Source organism: Arvicola amphibius, chromosome 6 (genome assembly GCF_903992535.2).
Source record: "Arvicola amphibius chromosome 6, mArvAmp1.2, whole genome shotgun sequence".
In the NCBI taxonomy this organism is placed as follows: Eukaryota; Metazoa; Chordata; class Mammalia; order Rodentia; family Cricetidae; genus Arvicola; species Arvicola amphibius.
Window position 1 is genome coordinate 99,262,719 of NC_052052.2, and position 13,851 is coordinate 99,276,569.

The 13,851-nt window shown below is 37.5% G+C and overlaps 1 protein-coding gene across 5 annotated transcripts in view; it reads left to right on the forward strand.

Moving 5' to 3' along the window:
* The window catches only part of Mindy3 (MINDY lysine 48 deubiquitinase 3), a 75,464-nt gene that overhangs the window by 36,489 nt on the left and 25,124 nt on the right, over window positions 1-13,851 (forward strand). For 4 of the 5 annotated variants that reach the window (XM_038332844.2, XM_038332847.2, XM_042055228.1 and 1 more), the window contains one exon: window positions 125-205. The exons of the other annotated variant lie outside the window; for it this stretch is intronic. In XM_038332844.2, coding sequence (XP_038188772.1) covers window positions 125-205 — 81 coding nt within the window. The remainder of the gene's footprint in view (window positions 1-124; window positions 206-13,851) is intronic. 5 annotated transcript variants of the gene reach the window in all.

The window sequence follows — 13,851 nt, forward strand, 5'->3', positions numbered from 1 at the left end:
ATTAACCTCTGCGGGGAAGAAAGTGAATTACAAGTCTGTTATGTTTCACATAATTCTGAACAAATATTTAAGGGGCAGCATAAATTTTTTATTTATTTGTTTTACTTTGCTGAATTTATTCTAGGTTGGTTCTTACTTGAAATCTCCAAAATTCCCTATTTGGATTGTTGGCAGCGAAACTCACCTCACCGTGTTTTTTGCCAAGGTAGGCTTGTAGGGACTTTGTTTTCTTCAGAATGATACTAGGCAACACACAATACTGTATGTCCATATTTAGTTTGATCTTTGTTCAGATGACAATCCAGCCAGTGATAAATGCAATGTTTCCCAAAAATCTTATCAGTTCGCACTACAGAAAACACTGTTACTTTGCTAAATTCGGAGTAATCTCAATAAACTCCTTCATGACTCAGTTGCCATTTCCTTGTCTCTGCTAACTCCAGAGCTCTGGGGTTTTTTTTTGTTTTGTTTTGTTTTGTTTGTTCAGAAATCACTGAGATGTGGAAGAAACAACTTTGGCTTTTAGATTCTTATGTATAAATGTTTCTAAATCTTACTTGTTAAGAAGACTAGTATTTTCCATAGTGGGGTGGGTGGTAGGAGATTTGCCATCAGATACCTTCATTTAAACCCTAGCTGTGCTTCTTTTCAAAGTAGGGTTTCATAATAGTACCTAGTTCTGAGAGTGTTGTCAGCCTTGACTTTAAAATACTGAACAGTGTCTGGTACAAGGTGAGCAAGCGTTCAGTAAATCTCAGTACTTGTTACTACTGTGCGCACGTCCATTATTCAGCAACCATCAGATATTGGAGTAACAAGGGGGGTATAAAAATGTATATTTTCAAGGTCCCTTACTCAAATGCACTTTTCTGATTATTCCAGGAAACTTTGGTAGCATGATTTTTCCAGTGTAATGTTGCGTCTGTAAAAATTTTATAAATTTCACTGAACTGATAATCTCAATTTTTATTTATTTTCTTCCTGCTTTTATTGTGCTGGCCAAAGTTCAGGAGCTTGTAGATGCAGATTAAGGTCCATGTTACTTGAACACAGACAGGCCGTGAGTGAAGCTGTATGAAATACAGGCCATCCTGATACATTATCCCTACTCTGAAACTTGCTGTTTCCCTCTCAAAGTAGGGAGGACAAAGTCAAACTCAGAAACAGAAAACTCGCAATTCTGAACACATACTGAAACATCAGTATGTGTTTCTAGAAAAGAAAAGCAGTTTAAATTTACATGAAATGTGTTTTTAAAACAATTATTTTATCTCTAACCCCATTCTCTAACCTTAGGAAAACTGACAATACTATACAAGTGGGTTTGTGGGCTTGGGGGAACTTGGGCTCTCATATAGCCAAGGCTGATGCTATACAGACCAAGGCTTCCTGCCTCAGTGGAAAGTTGCACAAATAGTAAATGAAACTATTACCATTTATTGGGTTCAGTTTTGGATATTTTAAGATATAAAGTATCTGTATATTCTTCACTACATAAAAAATGCTGAAAGTTTTGCTATTCATGGAATCATAAAAAGAAACCATTCACTATTTGGTTTGATCTTTTTAAAGTACTTCTATATTTGAACTATCATTTTTGGCCATATTTTGGCTATTTTGTTTTGTTTTGAATTTTTGTTATTTTATGCTTAATTTATTCACTTTATGTATCCTATGACCCCAAGGAAACAAAAGAACATAAATTACCCCCCAAGATCTTATTAGAAATAAACTATAAAGTTATATAAAATTGTCCTAGTGAATTATTTCTATAAGACTGAGTCTGCGTCTCTGGATTTTTACTGGTTGGAGTTAGACTTGTTTGTTCTTTGCTCATAAGTGTCAGCAGCATATAAGGAAGCACTGTTTCTTGTCTGCACTCTATGTGGGCTGCAGGTGTGTTCCTTTCTTCCTGTGCTCAGTTATCAAATGTTTTCTAGGGATAGTTTGTGCCTGGAATTATGCCCGGTGCTATGAGTACAGTGTTAGACAGACAGACAGACATTGTTCTTGCTTTTGTGGAGGTGTGTGTAGCCCATAGGGGGAGACTGTGGCTAAGTCTCCACTTGAGAAATTTTCAAGAGTCAGGTACATAATACCTTGGGAATTTTTCTGAGTTTTGTAAAGCTGAGCTGTTTCCTAGAAGAATTAATACGTAAAGTGGGCACTGGGGTAGCAGTGAGATTAAACTGGGGAAGGGAGCAAGAACTTCTGCTACTTAGAAAAGGTGGGGCAGATAAATGTCTGCAGAAGGAAAGGCTGGGAGAAAAGAGCTGGAGAGCTCGCAGCCCGGGAGGCAAGCATGCGAGAGCCCAAGAGAACTTATAGCCACTACACTTGGTGAAAATTTAGCTGGTACAGGTCTAAGAATGGTAAAACAGAGAACAAGTTTAAATTTGCATTTTCAGCAGATCACTATGGGTAGTTGTAGAAGACAGACATGTTGAAAAATAACCCAGGTGATTGGTAAAACAAATTTTTATCATATTTTCGGTGTTATAATAATGGAATAATTTTGTCCAGGGTAATTTTTTTATTCTTTGAGATTTTATGCATGCGTACAATGTATTTTTATCATCCTACACATACCCATTCCTTCCTCTAACTTCTTGTGAATAATCTATTCCCTTCCTTTCCACCCTACCTCCCCTCCCTTTTTTTTTTTTTTTTTTAAATAATCCACTGAGACTAGTTTGTGCTGCCCATATGTCAGAGGCTGTGGACATCCTCTGTATCATAGTCTGTCTACTAGGGACCAACCCCTAAGAGAACTGGCCCTTCCCTCTGCACTCTATGTAGCTTCTCCTCTGAGAGTGGGAGGGCATAAGCACCTCTTGCCATCATGCCAGAGTGTGGTTTGCTGGCTTGATCCTCTGCAGGTCTTATGTAGGTGGCCACAGCTGTGTAGCTGCTGCATTTTAGTCTTTACTCTTTTGGCAATCTTTGAAGGGGGGGGGCTGCCAGTCAGCTCCCAAATAAATATACATGGAAATTTATTCTTATGAATTCCCGGCCTTAGCTTGGCTTATTTCTAGCCATCTTTTCTTAATTTAAATTACCCTGTCTGCCTTTTGCCTCTGAGCTTTTACTTTTTCCTTATTCTGTATATCTCTTCTTTCATTCTTATTCCATGTCTGGCTGTGTGGCTGGATGGCTGGCCCCTTCTTTTCTCACTCCTTCATCTTTTCATCCCAGATTTCTCCTATTTATTCTCTCTGCCTGCCAGCCCCACCTATCCTTTCTCCTGCCTTGCTATTGCCCATTCAGCTCTTTATTAGACTAATCAGATGTTTTAGACAGGCAGAGTCACACAGTTAAATAAATGCAACATAAAAGAATGTAGCACATCTTTGCATCATTAAACAAAAGTTCCATAGCATAAACAAATGTAACACATCTTCAACTAATATTTCACAACACAACTGCTGTGTGTTTGTGAGTTTATTGACCCTGTCATGTCCAGAAGACAACTATTTGGTATGGTCCTTGCCACCCTCTGGTTCTTACTGTCCCTTTCATGGCTAAGTAGTTCTTAGACACTTTTTCTCTGCACTTGGAAGCTCCTTTGTTGAGACTCAGAACTGCCCAAATCTATATACATATTTAGGAGGTCGTTTGATACTGTGTCCATTTAGCAAAATAATAGCATTAAGTTCACTCCTGATTGTGGGACGACATGCACAAATATCTATTCACTACAGATGGAACCATAGTAAGAATACCACCAAAGCCCAACTTGGTAAACCAGTAGGCTTTATTGGGGTTACTGGAGTCAGAGTGGATGAGTTGTTACTTAAAGGAACAAACAGCTATATCACCAAAAGCTCATCCCAACATGGATGACACCCAACCTAAGTGACAGTTCATGAAAGCTGGAAACCTGGAGTTCACTGCACAACTTTTAAGCAGCTTACTAGGATCTCTTTTCCAGGTAGCTTTACCGGTCTCTGCCACTTCCCGGCAGCTTGTCTCATCTGTCCCTTTTAGGCAGGCCAGATGGTCTAGGGGTGTCTTTTGCAGTCATTTGTGCTTGTATAAGCTGAGGGAGTGAGGGGCCAGTGCATTTGGTCAATTTTAGGGACTTTCTGAAACTTCCATGTTGTTTATTTATGGAGTCTTAAAATTTTTCCCTCTAGAATATCCTGAATCTTTAGGCGATTTCCTCTAAGATAGACATTTGTATTTCAGAAAATTGATGCAGGGCACCTGAAGCCTGTACTCTTCCCAGCCACGGATTCTCGGTCAGATATTTATAATGTCACGCATCCATTTCCTCTCATGGAGCAGACCTTAAATCTAATCGGAAAGCAATTGGTTATCCCTATAGCATCTTTGCCACAATTGCACTTCTGGATTTTTCTTTCCAGCCGGTCATCGTTGTAGCTCACAGTATCTACAGCTGCATAAGACTGTTAGTGACTTTCCTCTCTAGAAGCCTACTTATATTCTTCACATAAATACTGTGAAAGCTATCCATCCCTTGGGGAAGAAACTTCTTATTCAGTACCTTTGATTTCTCCATGCCCTGTAGTATGTTCCAACAATGGACTATCACCATCACGTGAGCAATCTAGAGCACTGCCAATAGATTATATTGTTTGGGGTGGGGGTCTCTGAGAACTCTCTGACCAACTACTTGAAGGAAAACACCCCTCATTTGGCATTAGGCTTTTTATTTGGTCACTGGGAACTCCATAACCAACAGCTTAAGGGGAGGCACCCCTCATTTGGCATTAGGCTTTTTATTTGGCAATCTAGAGCTAGGAACATTATCTGTTGTGTAGGATAATGTGAACTTAACCCCTATTATATATGAACTTGTGTGTGTGTGTGTGTTTAGGAAGCTTATAAAATGAATTTTCATATGACTTCTAATCACTGCCCCCATGCCCTCTTCTGCCCTACCTTTCCATTCCATTTCCTACTGAAACTCTTTCCCCCACTCATTCCTTTTTCGACTGCCCTGTTTTCTACACCTCTCCTTTAAAATATGTCTTTCCCTATTCTTCCACCCTTAACCTGTTATTTCCCTTCCACAAAGTGGGCCCTTTCTGATTTGTTTCAGGGTAATAGTATACAGTGGAGTGCATGAAAGAGATTTATTTCCTGAGGTAAAATGACAGGTCTTGGTGATGCTTTTGGGTTTGGTAGACAGATAGAAATGTCTAATGAGATAGGATGTCTAATGATTAGACCTCAGAGACGCAAAGTTGTATGTTTGACAACTATGTTATTTTTAATATTTTATTGTTTATAATTTTTAAATTTAAATATATTTTGATCATATTCTTCTCCTCCCCCAAATCATTCATGATCCTTTACCCCTCCGTACACCCACCCAACTCTAAATTCCTTTTTAAAAACAAAAACCCAATACAACAAAACCCCCAAAACTAGAAAACAAAACACCAAATTCTAACCAAATAAAAACATGCCAAAAAAAAAAAAAAACTATGGAGTCCATTATATATTGGTCAACCACTCCTAAAGATGAGGCCCACCCTGGAGTGGTTGATAAACCCAGTGTCACTCTGTTAGAAATACCTCCCAACATGTAGGTATAAATGACAGTTTAGTTGTTGAACTTTACCCTAGTGGCTAGATTGTCTTTCATTCATTATTTTTTTTAATATAGCAAAACAAAAACTGTCACTTTGGAGTTGGACAGGACAAACCAACAGAAGGAAAAGAGCCCAACAGAAGGCATAAGAATGAGAGAGCCACCCATTTGCATACTCATGAATCCCATAAAAACACTCAACTGGAAGCCATAATGTATGCGCAGAGGACCTGGTGCAGGCCCTGTGCATGCTCTCTCATTCTCTGAGTTCGCATGACCTTTCCTGTATTGATTTAGAGGGCCATGTTTCATTGGCATTCTCCAACCCCTCTGGCTTTTATACTCTTTCTACCTCTTCCTCAAGGTCCCTGAGCTCTGAGGGGAAGGATTTGATGGAAACATCCCTTGTAGGACTGAGTGTCCCAAGGCTTCTCACTCTCTGCATAATGTCTGACTGTTGAGTCTCTATATTTGTTCCCATCTTCTGCAAAAGAAAGCTTCTCTGCTAATGGCTGAACAAGGCACTGATCTTTGAATATAACAGAATATCATTAGTAGTTTTTGTTGTTGTTAGACCAGTATTATTTGTTTTTTTACCCTAGGTTCCTGGGTTATCTAATCTCTGGTTCTTGGCAACCCAGAGTAGAGCTGGGTATAGGTTCTGTCTTATGGAGTGGGCCTTAAGTCAAATCAGTTATTGCTTGATTACTTACAAAGCTTTGTGCCACCATTGCCCCACCACATCTTGCAAGCAAACACCATTGTAGATGAAAGGGTTTGTGGCTGAGTTGATGTTTACATTTCTCTTTTGGTGGTGTGCATTGTACCTTTACCAAAGCTGCTAGAACATAGGGGCAAAGGTTCTACATAGGCACCAGCTTGACATATCCATGTTCAATGAGTTGTATAGGTGTTATAACTTCTTTATTCTTAATTTGCTCACTTATGATTCAAAGAGTTTACTTAACATTTGTAAGTCAGGTGGCTTTGAGATTGGGGCAATGAAAGGCAAATATGTAGAGAACTAGGGCATCGCTACTCAGTTATCACTTCCATATTGAATTTTCTTCCAAGGGTACTGATAGGAGACAGTCTATTTTAGATAATACATACTATAAACATTGTTCAAAATAACTGTCAGAACATTTGGCCCAAGTCCCATTTTTATTCTAAAAGGAAGATTTTTAAGAAGGAAAGCTCAATTCTAATTTTGTGTGCCTGAGTAAACAGAAATAGTCAAGTTTATATAAATTATCTGAACACCAAGTAATAGCCTATAAAACTTAACCTTGTCTATGGTGTGAAAGGATATGTATCAAGCTAGTTAATAATTTAACAGGCATTAGTAATAACATTGAATACACAGATGACTCAAAGAAATTTTATAAAAATTAAGAAGATTGAAACATATAGAAATGAACTTTGCTTTACTAAAAATAATTGCCCTTACAGATGTAGGTTGAAAGCTTGGTTTAAACATCTAACGAGAGGCTTATCTTAATTTCTAGATTGTCTTATATGTTCTGTATATATGCCATTAAATTATTGCAAAAATGTAAGCTTTATGTATTGGACTCTTTGTAAATAGAAATGGCAGCTATGATGTGTTTCACTCTGAAAATTAAGAAGGAAATTGTAACTACATGCTAAAATTAAGCTAAAGGGCAAACTGGCATTTCATTGAGTAATAACAGGTAGTTTCTATGTATTTTGTTATTAAAGTATTTTAAAGCAATGGTATTCCAGTGTGTGTGTAGTGAATCTTTGTAGAAAAATCACAACATTTTTCACAGTACACCGTTTCATGGATGACACTTAAAAGACACCAGTCTCCAGTAGTTAATGCTTTGGCCTGATTTCATTTACATATTTTTAATAAGAATTTGTGTATTTACCTATAAGATAAGCAAAGTTTTTTTTTTTAAAGATAAGCAAAGATCTTGACCCATAGATTTAATGAGTCATAGATTTAATGGCCAACTTTTCCATCACTTTCTTTTCTAGGAAAAAAAACTCCTTTACATTGAGGCTTCAGTTTTATGCAAATTTCAGTTTGTATTTATTCATTTTATTATGTTTTCTACCCTTATTTCTAACCTAATTAGACACCTTTTTATATGTGTTATCAAAATAATGGGCTTAGTCTGAAATTAATAGCTTAGTATTTCGTTTTTATAACAGTACATCTTTGTTTTCTGACTCCAAAAGAAATGTTGTTTATACTGATAGACTGCACAGTGCAGAGAGCGGTGGTGCAAGCTGAGGAATCCAGCCTAATTTCACCATGGAAATAATAGTAAACTGCCTGAGCAACCCTAGGAAGTGGGCTTTTTTTTGCATCTTTTTACCCCAAACAAGAATCTAGTTAAGCTTTCTACATTGTAGTTTATATCTATTTATCTATTTTGAATTAGAACTTTGGTTTCCCTATTGTGGTTTTTTTAACCACAATCAGAGCTTATTGTATTTTATATTTATAGAAAACCTATTGAACAAATGGTAATTATCACTTACTTTGAACTAGTATGTTCTTGGCTTCATGTAATACTTTGTTGTGATAGTGGAAAACTATAAATTTTAAGTAAATGAGATAATGGAATATGATAATTGAATCTAATAAATTATTAGCAGTTTTAAGAGGACGGAAAGATGGTTCAGCAGCTTAGAACACCTTAGATCCTGTTGAAGAGGATCGTTTGATTTCCATCACCCACATGGCAGCTCACAACTGTCAAACTCCAGGTCGTGCAGATCAGCATCCTGCTCTGACCTCAGCAGACTGTTGTCTGATATGCATATGACATGATATGCACCAACATACATGCAGACACTAATATACATACAATTAAAATAAAAATCTTTTTTTAAAAAAGATCACCCTACAACACTGTTTGTACTTAGGTCAGATCATCACTCGGTTTTGACTGAAGCACGGGAGATGTGGGAAGTGTAGACAGTCTTCAGCTGCAGACTGTGGCAGCGCCGTGCACCGCATGGCCTACTTTGAAGCCTTGGGCCATTTTAAAGCAAGTGCTGTTTGTTAAATGTTATGATTTCCCTAAATTTGTTGTGGAGTCTTTTAAATGCCAATTCTAATGCTTGTAAATAACAGTTTAGTCAGCTGAGATTCCAATATTACTGAATACAAGAACTTTGAAGAGTGGCCATAAATGAGCAGCATCAGAATAAGGAACATGGTTAGGATTGCTGTTGTGGTTTGCAGGTCGATAGAGAAGCCTCTGTCTCCAGTGAGAACCTGTCATCTGTCTTGGGTTTTCCTTGATAAGATCTGAACTGACTGAACTTTTAACAAATAATACCGTGGAGACTGACTCTGAACTCAGTAGTCATCATGGCGTGTGTGAGTTGCTTAGTAACCTTGGACTTCTTTCAGTGCTGTTGGTGTCTCTTTCTGACCCACAGGAGAGAGATTTTTTATATAATTGTAAGAAATTTTTATTACAAGTTGATTTTATTGAAAATCAATAATAAAATGAATTTAATCATTTTATGAACTTATTAGATAACCATATTGAAAAGTTATTACATACTTTATGGAATTTTCTCTGATATTAAATTTGAACTTTCCACTGTGTTTTATAACTCATCTTTTCTGATATACTAGTGGTCCTTTTAAAGATCTAACTAAACGTGAGCTTGTGTGAAAAGCAAAGGTGATCCTGCTCTCACTGACACAGTATCTTCGAGAGTCTGCTAGGGAAACTCACTAAAGCCTCCCTGTGTGGACTGGAGATTGAGTCTTGTCTTAGGGGAATGTCATAGGATCTCCCTGCAGGAAGGAGCCTATGGGAACTGCAAGTAGTCAGGCGGCAGAGTTCCCACAGGGCCTTCTAATGGGGATATAGGCAGGTAAGATGCTGAGTAAATGGACTCTTTCAAGAAGGAAACATAACTCCTACTAAGTTGAATGGAGAATTTTTCATGCTAGCCATCTGAGCTTTGGAAGAACAAAACCTTTAGATCTGCAGAAGGGAATATGCCCTGTGGGCATGGGTCTCCAGCCCTCTCTCTGGTGCCTGTGTTGACAACATCCTAACTCACTGCACAAGAGAAAGTCCCATGAAACCGTGCTTAAACTCACTTTGTCTTTCGAATTGTTCCCTTTAAGTATCAGAAAGTAAAGCTAGTTCTTATTGGACAAGGCTGCATAATGGATGATAATGTATGCTCAGTATTCTGTGTGGAGGTGACTGCTCCATGCTTCCTTAATTAGCGCATTTCTCTCAGAACCACAAGTCGAGTCTTCTCATAAAACGTTCTTGCGTACCAAAAGGCTGCAGGGTAGCCAAGCTGAGCAGCCAGGCATTTGCCCGCCTCGCTTGCTCTTTTCTATCTTTTCACTCGTGATTCTTTGTCTTTTTTTCATAATTGGGTTTAAGGATGAATTACTTGGAGCATTTTCTTAATTTCTTCTTTGAGAACTAATTATGAGGTTAATATGCATTGGTAACAGAACTATAGATTTTAAATTACTACTTTAGATATTATCTGATATCTTTTTAGGTATTATTAGATGATCTTTTTGTGCATTTTACCTAAGTATGGGCTAATCGTTGCTAATCCAATATAAAAAAAAAATGTTAGGAACATATGTACTCCAGAAATTTTGTCTTCAAAAAAACGGGGACTAAATTCTTTTTAAAGTCATTTTAAATTTTCTTTCAAGGTTGGGGTGATTTTTATAGTTTTGATTTTGCTCTGGTTTGGGCTTATAGAAATCAATCTGTGTGTGTGTGTGTGTGTGTGTGTGTGTGTGTGTGTGTGTGTCTGTGTCTGTGTGTGTGTGTGTGTATGACCCACACAAACACACGGTCTCATCTTTGACTTTTCCTGTAATTAAGTACTTTTTATCAGGGAAGAGCATATGAATACATATTACTATTTAAACAGAAAATACATAAAATACATTTATTTTAATGCAAAGGAGAAACACCTCAGTTCTCTTACTTATTCCTGGGGTTGGGATGCAGAGAGGCTGGCTTCTCTGTGGCGCTCTATATGGCATTAGGAAGAGCACTCACTGTACATAAGTGGGAGGGAGATCCTTTTTGAGGTGATTTAACATTTCCCAGTTTTGTTTTAATGAAAAATAAGTAAAATGCTTTATACTGTTAATGTTTAGTGTTTTGAGAAAAATTCATTTTTATGTATCTTTAATTGTTAGATAAAACTCATGAAGATTAATATATGAGCATTTTGTAATAGTTTGCCTCTGTATTTTAGCCTTGTGTAGTCATCCCATCCATTTGTCTTAGATTTTACTATTTCTGCTAATGTTTACATTTCATAACTTACCCACTACAGAAAAGGAATAGATTTAAGACATGTATTTATTTTTTAGATTAAATCATAATTTTGTGTGTCTTAACATTTGTCTTCCAAAATAAATATAAAAATAATTTTGAAAATATTGAAATTCCTTGAAAGTTTGATAAGAAGTCTATGCAAATTAACCATTTTCAATTATTTGAGTATTAAAAACATGTATTAACCAATAGCCTCTCTAACTGCTTGACATATTTAAGGCCAGTTCCCTTTAGCAGTTTAAGGTTTTGCTGTCTCCCTCAAATGTTGTCTTAAGAGAGTCCAAGTGATTGCCTAAAGAATCTGCCCCTTCTGGGGCCTTAAAGCTGTCTGTCCTGATCAGTCTAAATTTCTCTAGTCAGCAGTTGAGTCCACAACTCTGGCTATTTATTGAGAGAAAAGAGTATAGTCATTTGAATTTATTACAAGAAATAGATTTTATGTTATTTTATGTATATATAAGGAAATACCTTTCATATCTAATATATGACTAGTCCTGAATGAGCCCATTGAAATCTTAGTAGACATTTTTGGTCTAACTTTGACATCTTTGGCTATGAAACTACTTATTCTTGTTTTTGTTGTTGCTGTTGGTTTTTCAAGACAGGGTTTCCTTTTAGCTTTGAGTCTATCCTGGAATTTGCTCTGTAGACCAGGCTGGCCTTGCTCACAGAGATCTGCCTACCTCTGCCTCCCAAGTGCTGGGATTAAAGGCGTGCGCCACCACCACCCGGCCTTGTTTTGTTTTTTAATTCATGAGGTGGTTTCTAGCAATTTACTCATCACACCTTTCTTCACTACCAAGAAGAATCTTCATGTATTATTCATGTTAAGTAGGGTAATTTGAAAGATTATTTTCTAGATAAAGGCAGTCTTGGTCTACAGGAGAATCATTTTACAGTCAGTAACTTGAACATTAGCAATGAAGCTTCTGGCTTGACTGAAAAGATAGTGAAAGAACATTGCACGTGCACAGTAGTGGGGAAAATGCTCCTCGCCTCTGGAGTTCATCTCCTCAGACACGTCCTCCCTGCTGTGTATGCTTCCCCTTGTACATGTAGAGCTTAGAGCTGTGTGGAAGAGTGGCCTCTGAAGACGGCTTCTATCCTGAGGACTTTGACTTTGCTGATACAACAGGATAAGGTGCCACACAGCTAAGGACTGCTGTCGACATAGCCTGGGGCTTTTGTAGGCTATCAGGAAATGAAAGCTAAGAAGAAAACACCACTAGCTTTAACTGATACTTTGTGTTTTGAGGACATTTAATGATTAATTAAAATCTATTTCTTGATATTTTCCATGTCATTTTAAGCATAGTTAACAAGACAGAGTCAGTATAAAATAGATTATAAAGTGGCTTTAAACTTTTTACTTCAAACTGAAAGGTCAGTTATATATTTGTATTTATTGTCTGGAGGGACCTAAATGACAATATAAAATGTCTGCAAGCTAAAATAACATTTTTTATAGGTGTAATCTTTGCATTGGGTAACTTTCTGGAAGTTCTTTGATCACAGCAGCAGATTCTTCTTGATAATGAAGAAAGGTGTGATGAGTAAATTGCTAGAAACCACCTCAGTTACTCTACTGGCACCCTGCCAACACAGGCCTTGTAGGTCAGCACACGTTTAGAACAGGTAAAGTCACATTCTAAAAAGACTTAGTGCAATCAAATAATTACGCTGATAGCACATAAAGTACTGCATGAGACAGAGACACATAATTCAGATTCCTGACCATGGGATACTGTATTCCCTTTCATCTCAGTCCCTGCTTCTCTGCTACAGAACATCACCAGTTGAGTAACTGGGAGTGGTCTGGATGGACTTGAAGGCTGTGTTCTCCAGGAATCCCTGCTGACCAGCAAACGGGCTGAGAACAAATGATTCACCCTAACATTTCTATGGCCAAAGCATCTGATTATGTCATGTTAATATAGAGATTTTGTTTTAGAACAATCATAATTTTGGTGGAAAGTGCAACTGAATTTATCAGATTCTTGTGTTTGTGATGTTTTCCTCCTGAGAGAATCTAGAGTTTCAGATGTTTCTCCTATTGAAGCTTTTTCCTAAATGGTTAAACTAGAGATGAAAAAAATACAAGTAAGTGATAGCTTGAGTGACATAGAATTACATCATTACAGTCCCTTTAATTAGAACTCAGTAGTAAATGGGAGATTTGAGGGTTAGTGCTATATATTTGATCCTCATTTTAGAAGGTAATTTTGTTAAGATAATGATTTATAAAAATGTCTTAAGATTGTTGGAGGAAGGCGGCCACTTGTTGGTTCCTGGTCGCCCGGCTAGCTTAGACCCAAAATAATCACACAGAAATTGTATTAATTAAATCACTGCTTAGCCCATTAGCTGTAGCTTCTTATTAGCTAACTCTTACATATTAATTTAATTCATCTCCATTAATCTGTGTATCACCACGTGGCTGTGGCTTGCCATCTAAAGTTCTCAGCATCTGTTTCCATCAGCTCCATGGATTCTCTCAGACTTTGCCCTTCTTTCGCCAAGCATTCAGCCTAGCTTTCCCTGCCTAGTTCTGTTCTTCCCTGCCATAGGCTCAAAGCAGTTCTTTATGCATCAACCAATAAAAGACAGAAGGACCTCCCACACCATAATATTTTCCTCTTTCATGTATTAGACTGTGACCTAGACTAAGTCTTTCCTTTTTGGGGGGAGGTGGGGTTGTGTTTTGGTTTTTGGTTTTTCGAGACATGCTTTCTCAGTAGCTTTGGAGCCTGTCCTGGAACTAGCTCTTATTGATTAGACTAGCCTCGAACTCACTGAGATCCACCTGCCTCTGTCCCCTGAGTGCTGGAATTAAAGCCGTGTGCCACCTACACCTGGTTGACTAAGTCTTTCTTTACCAACTAATAGATGAGACAAAGTAAGAATGAGGGAATAGAGAAGAAAAAAGAGAAACTATGGGTGTGTGGATTGAGAGATTGGAAATAT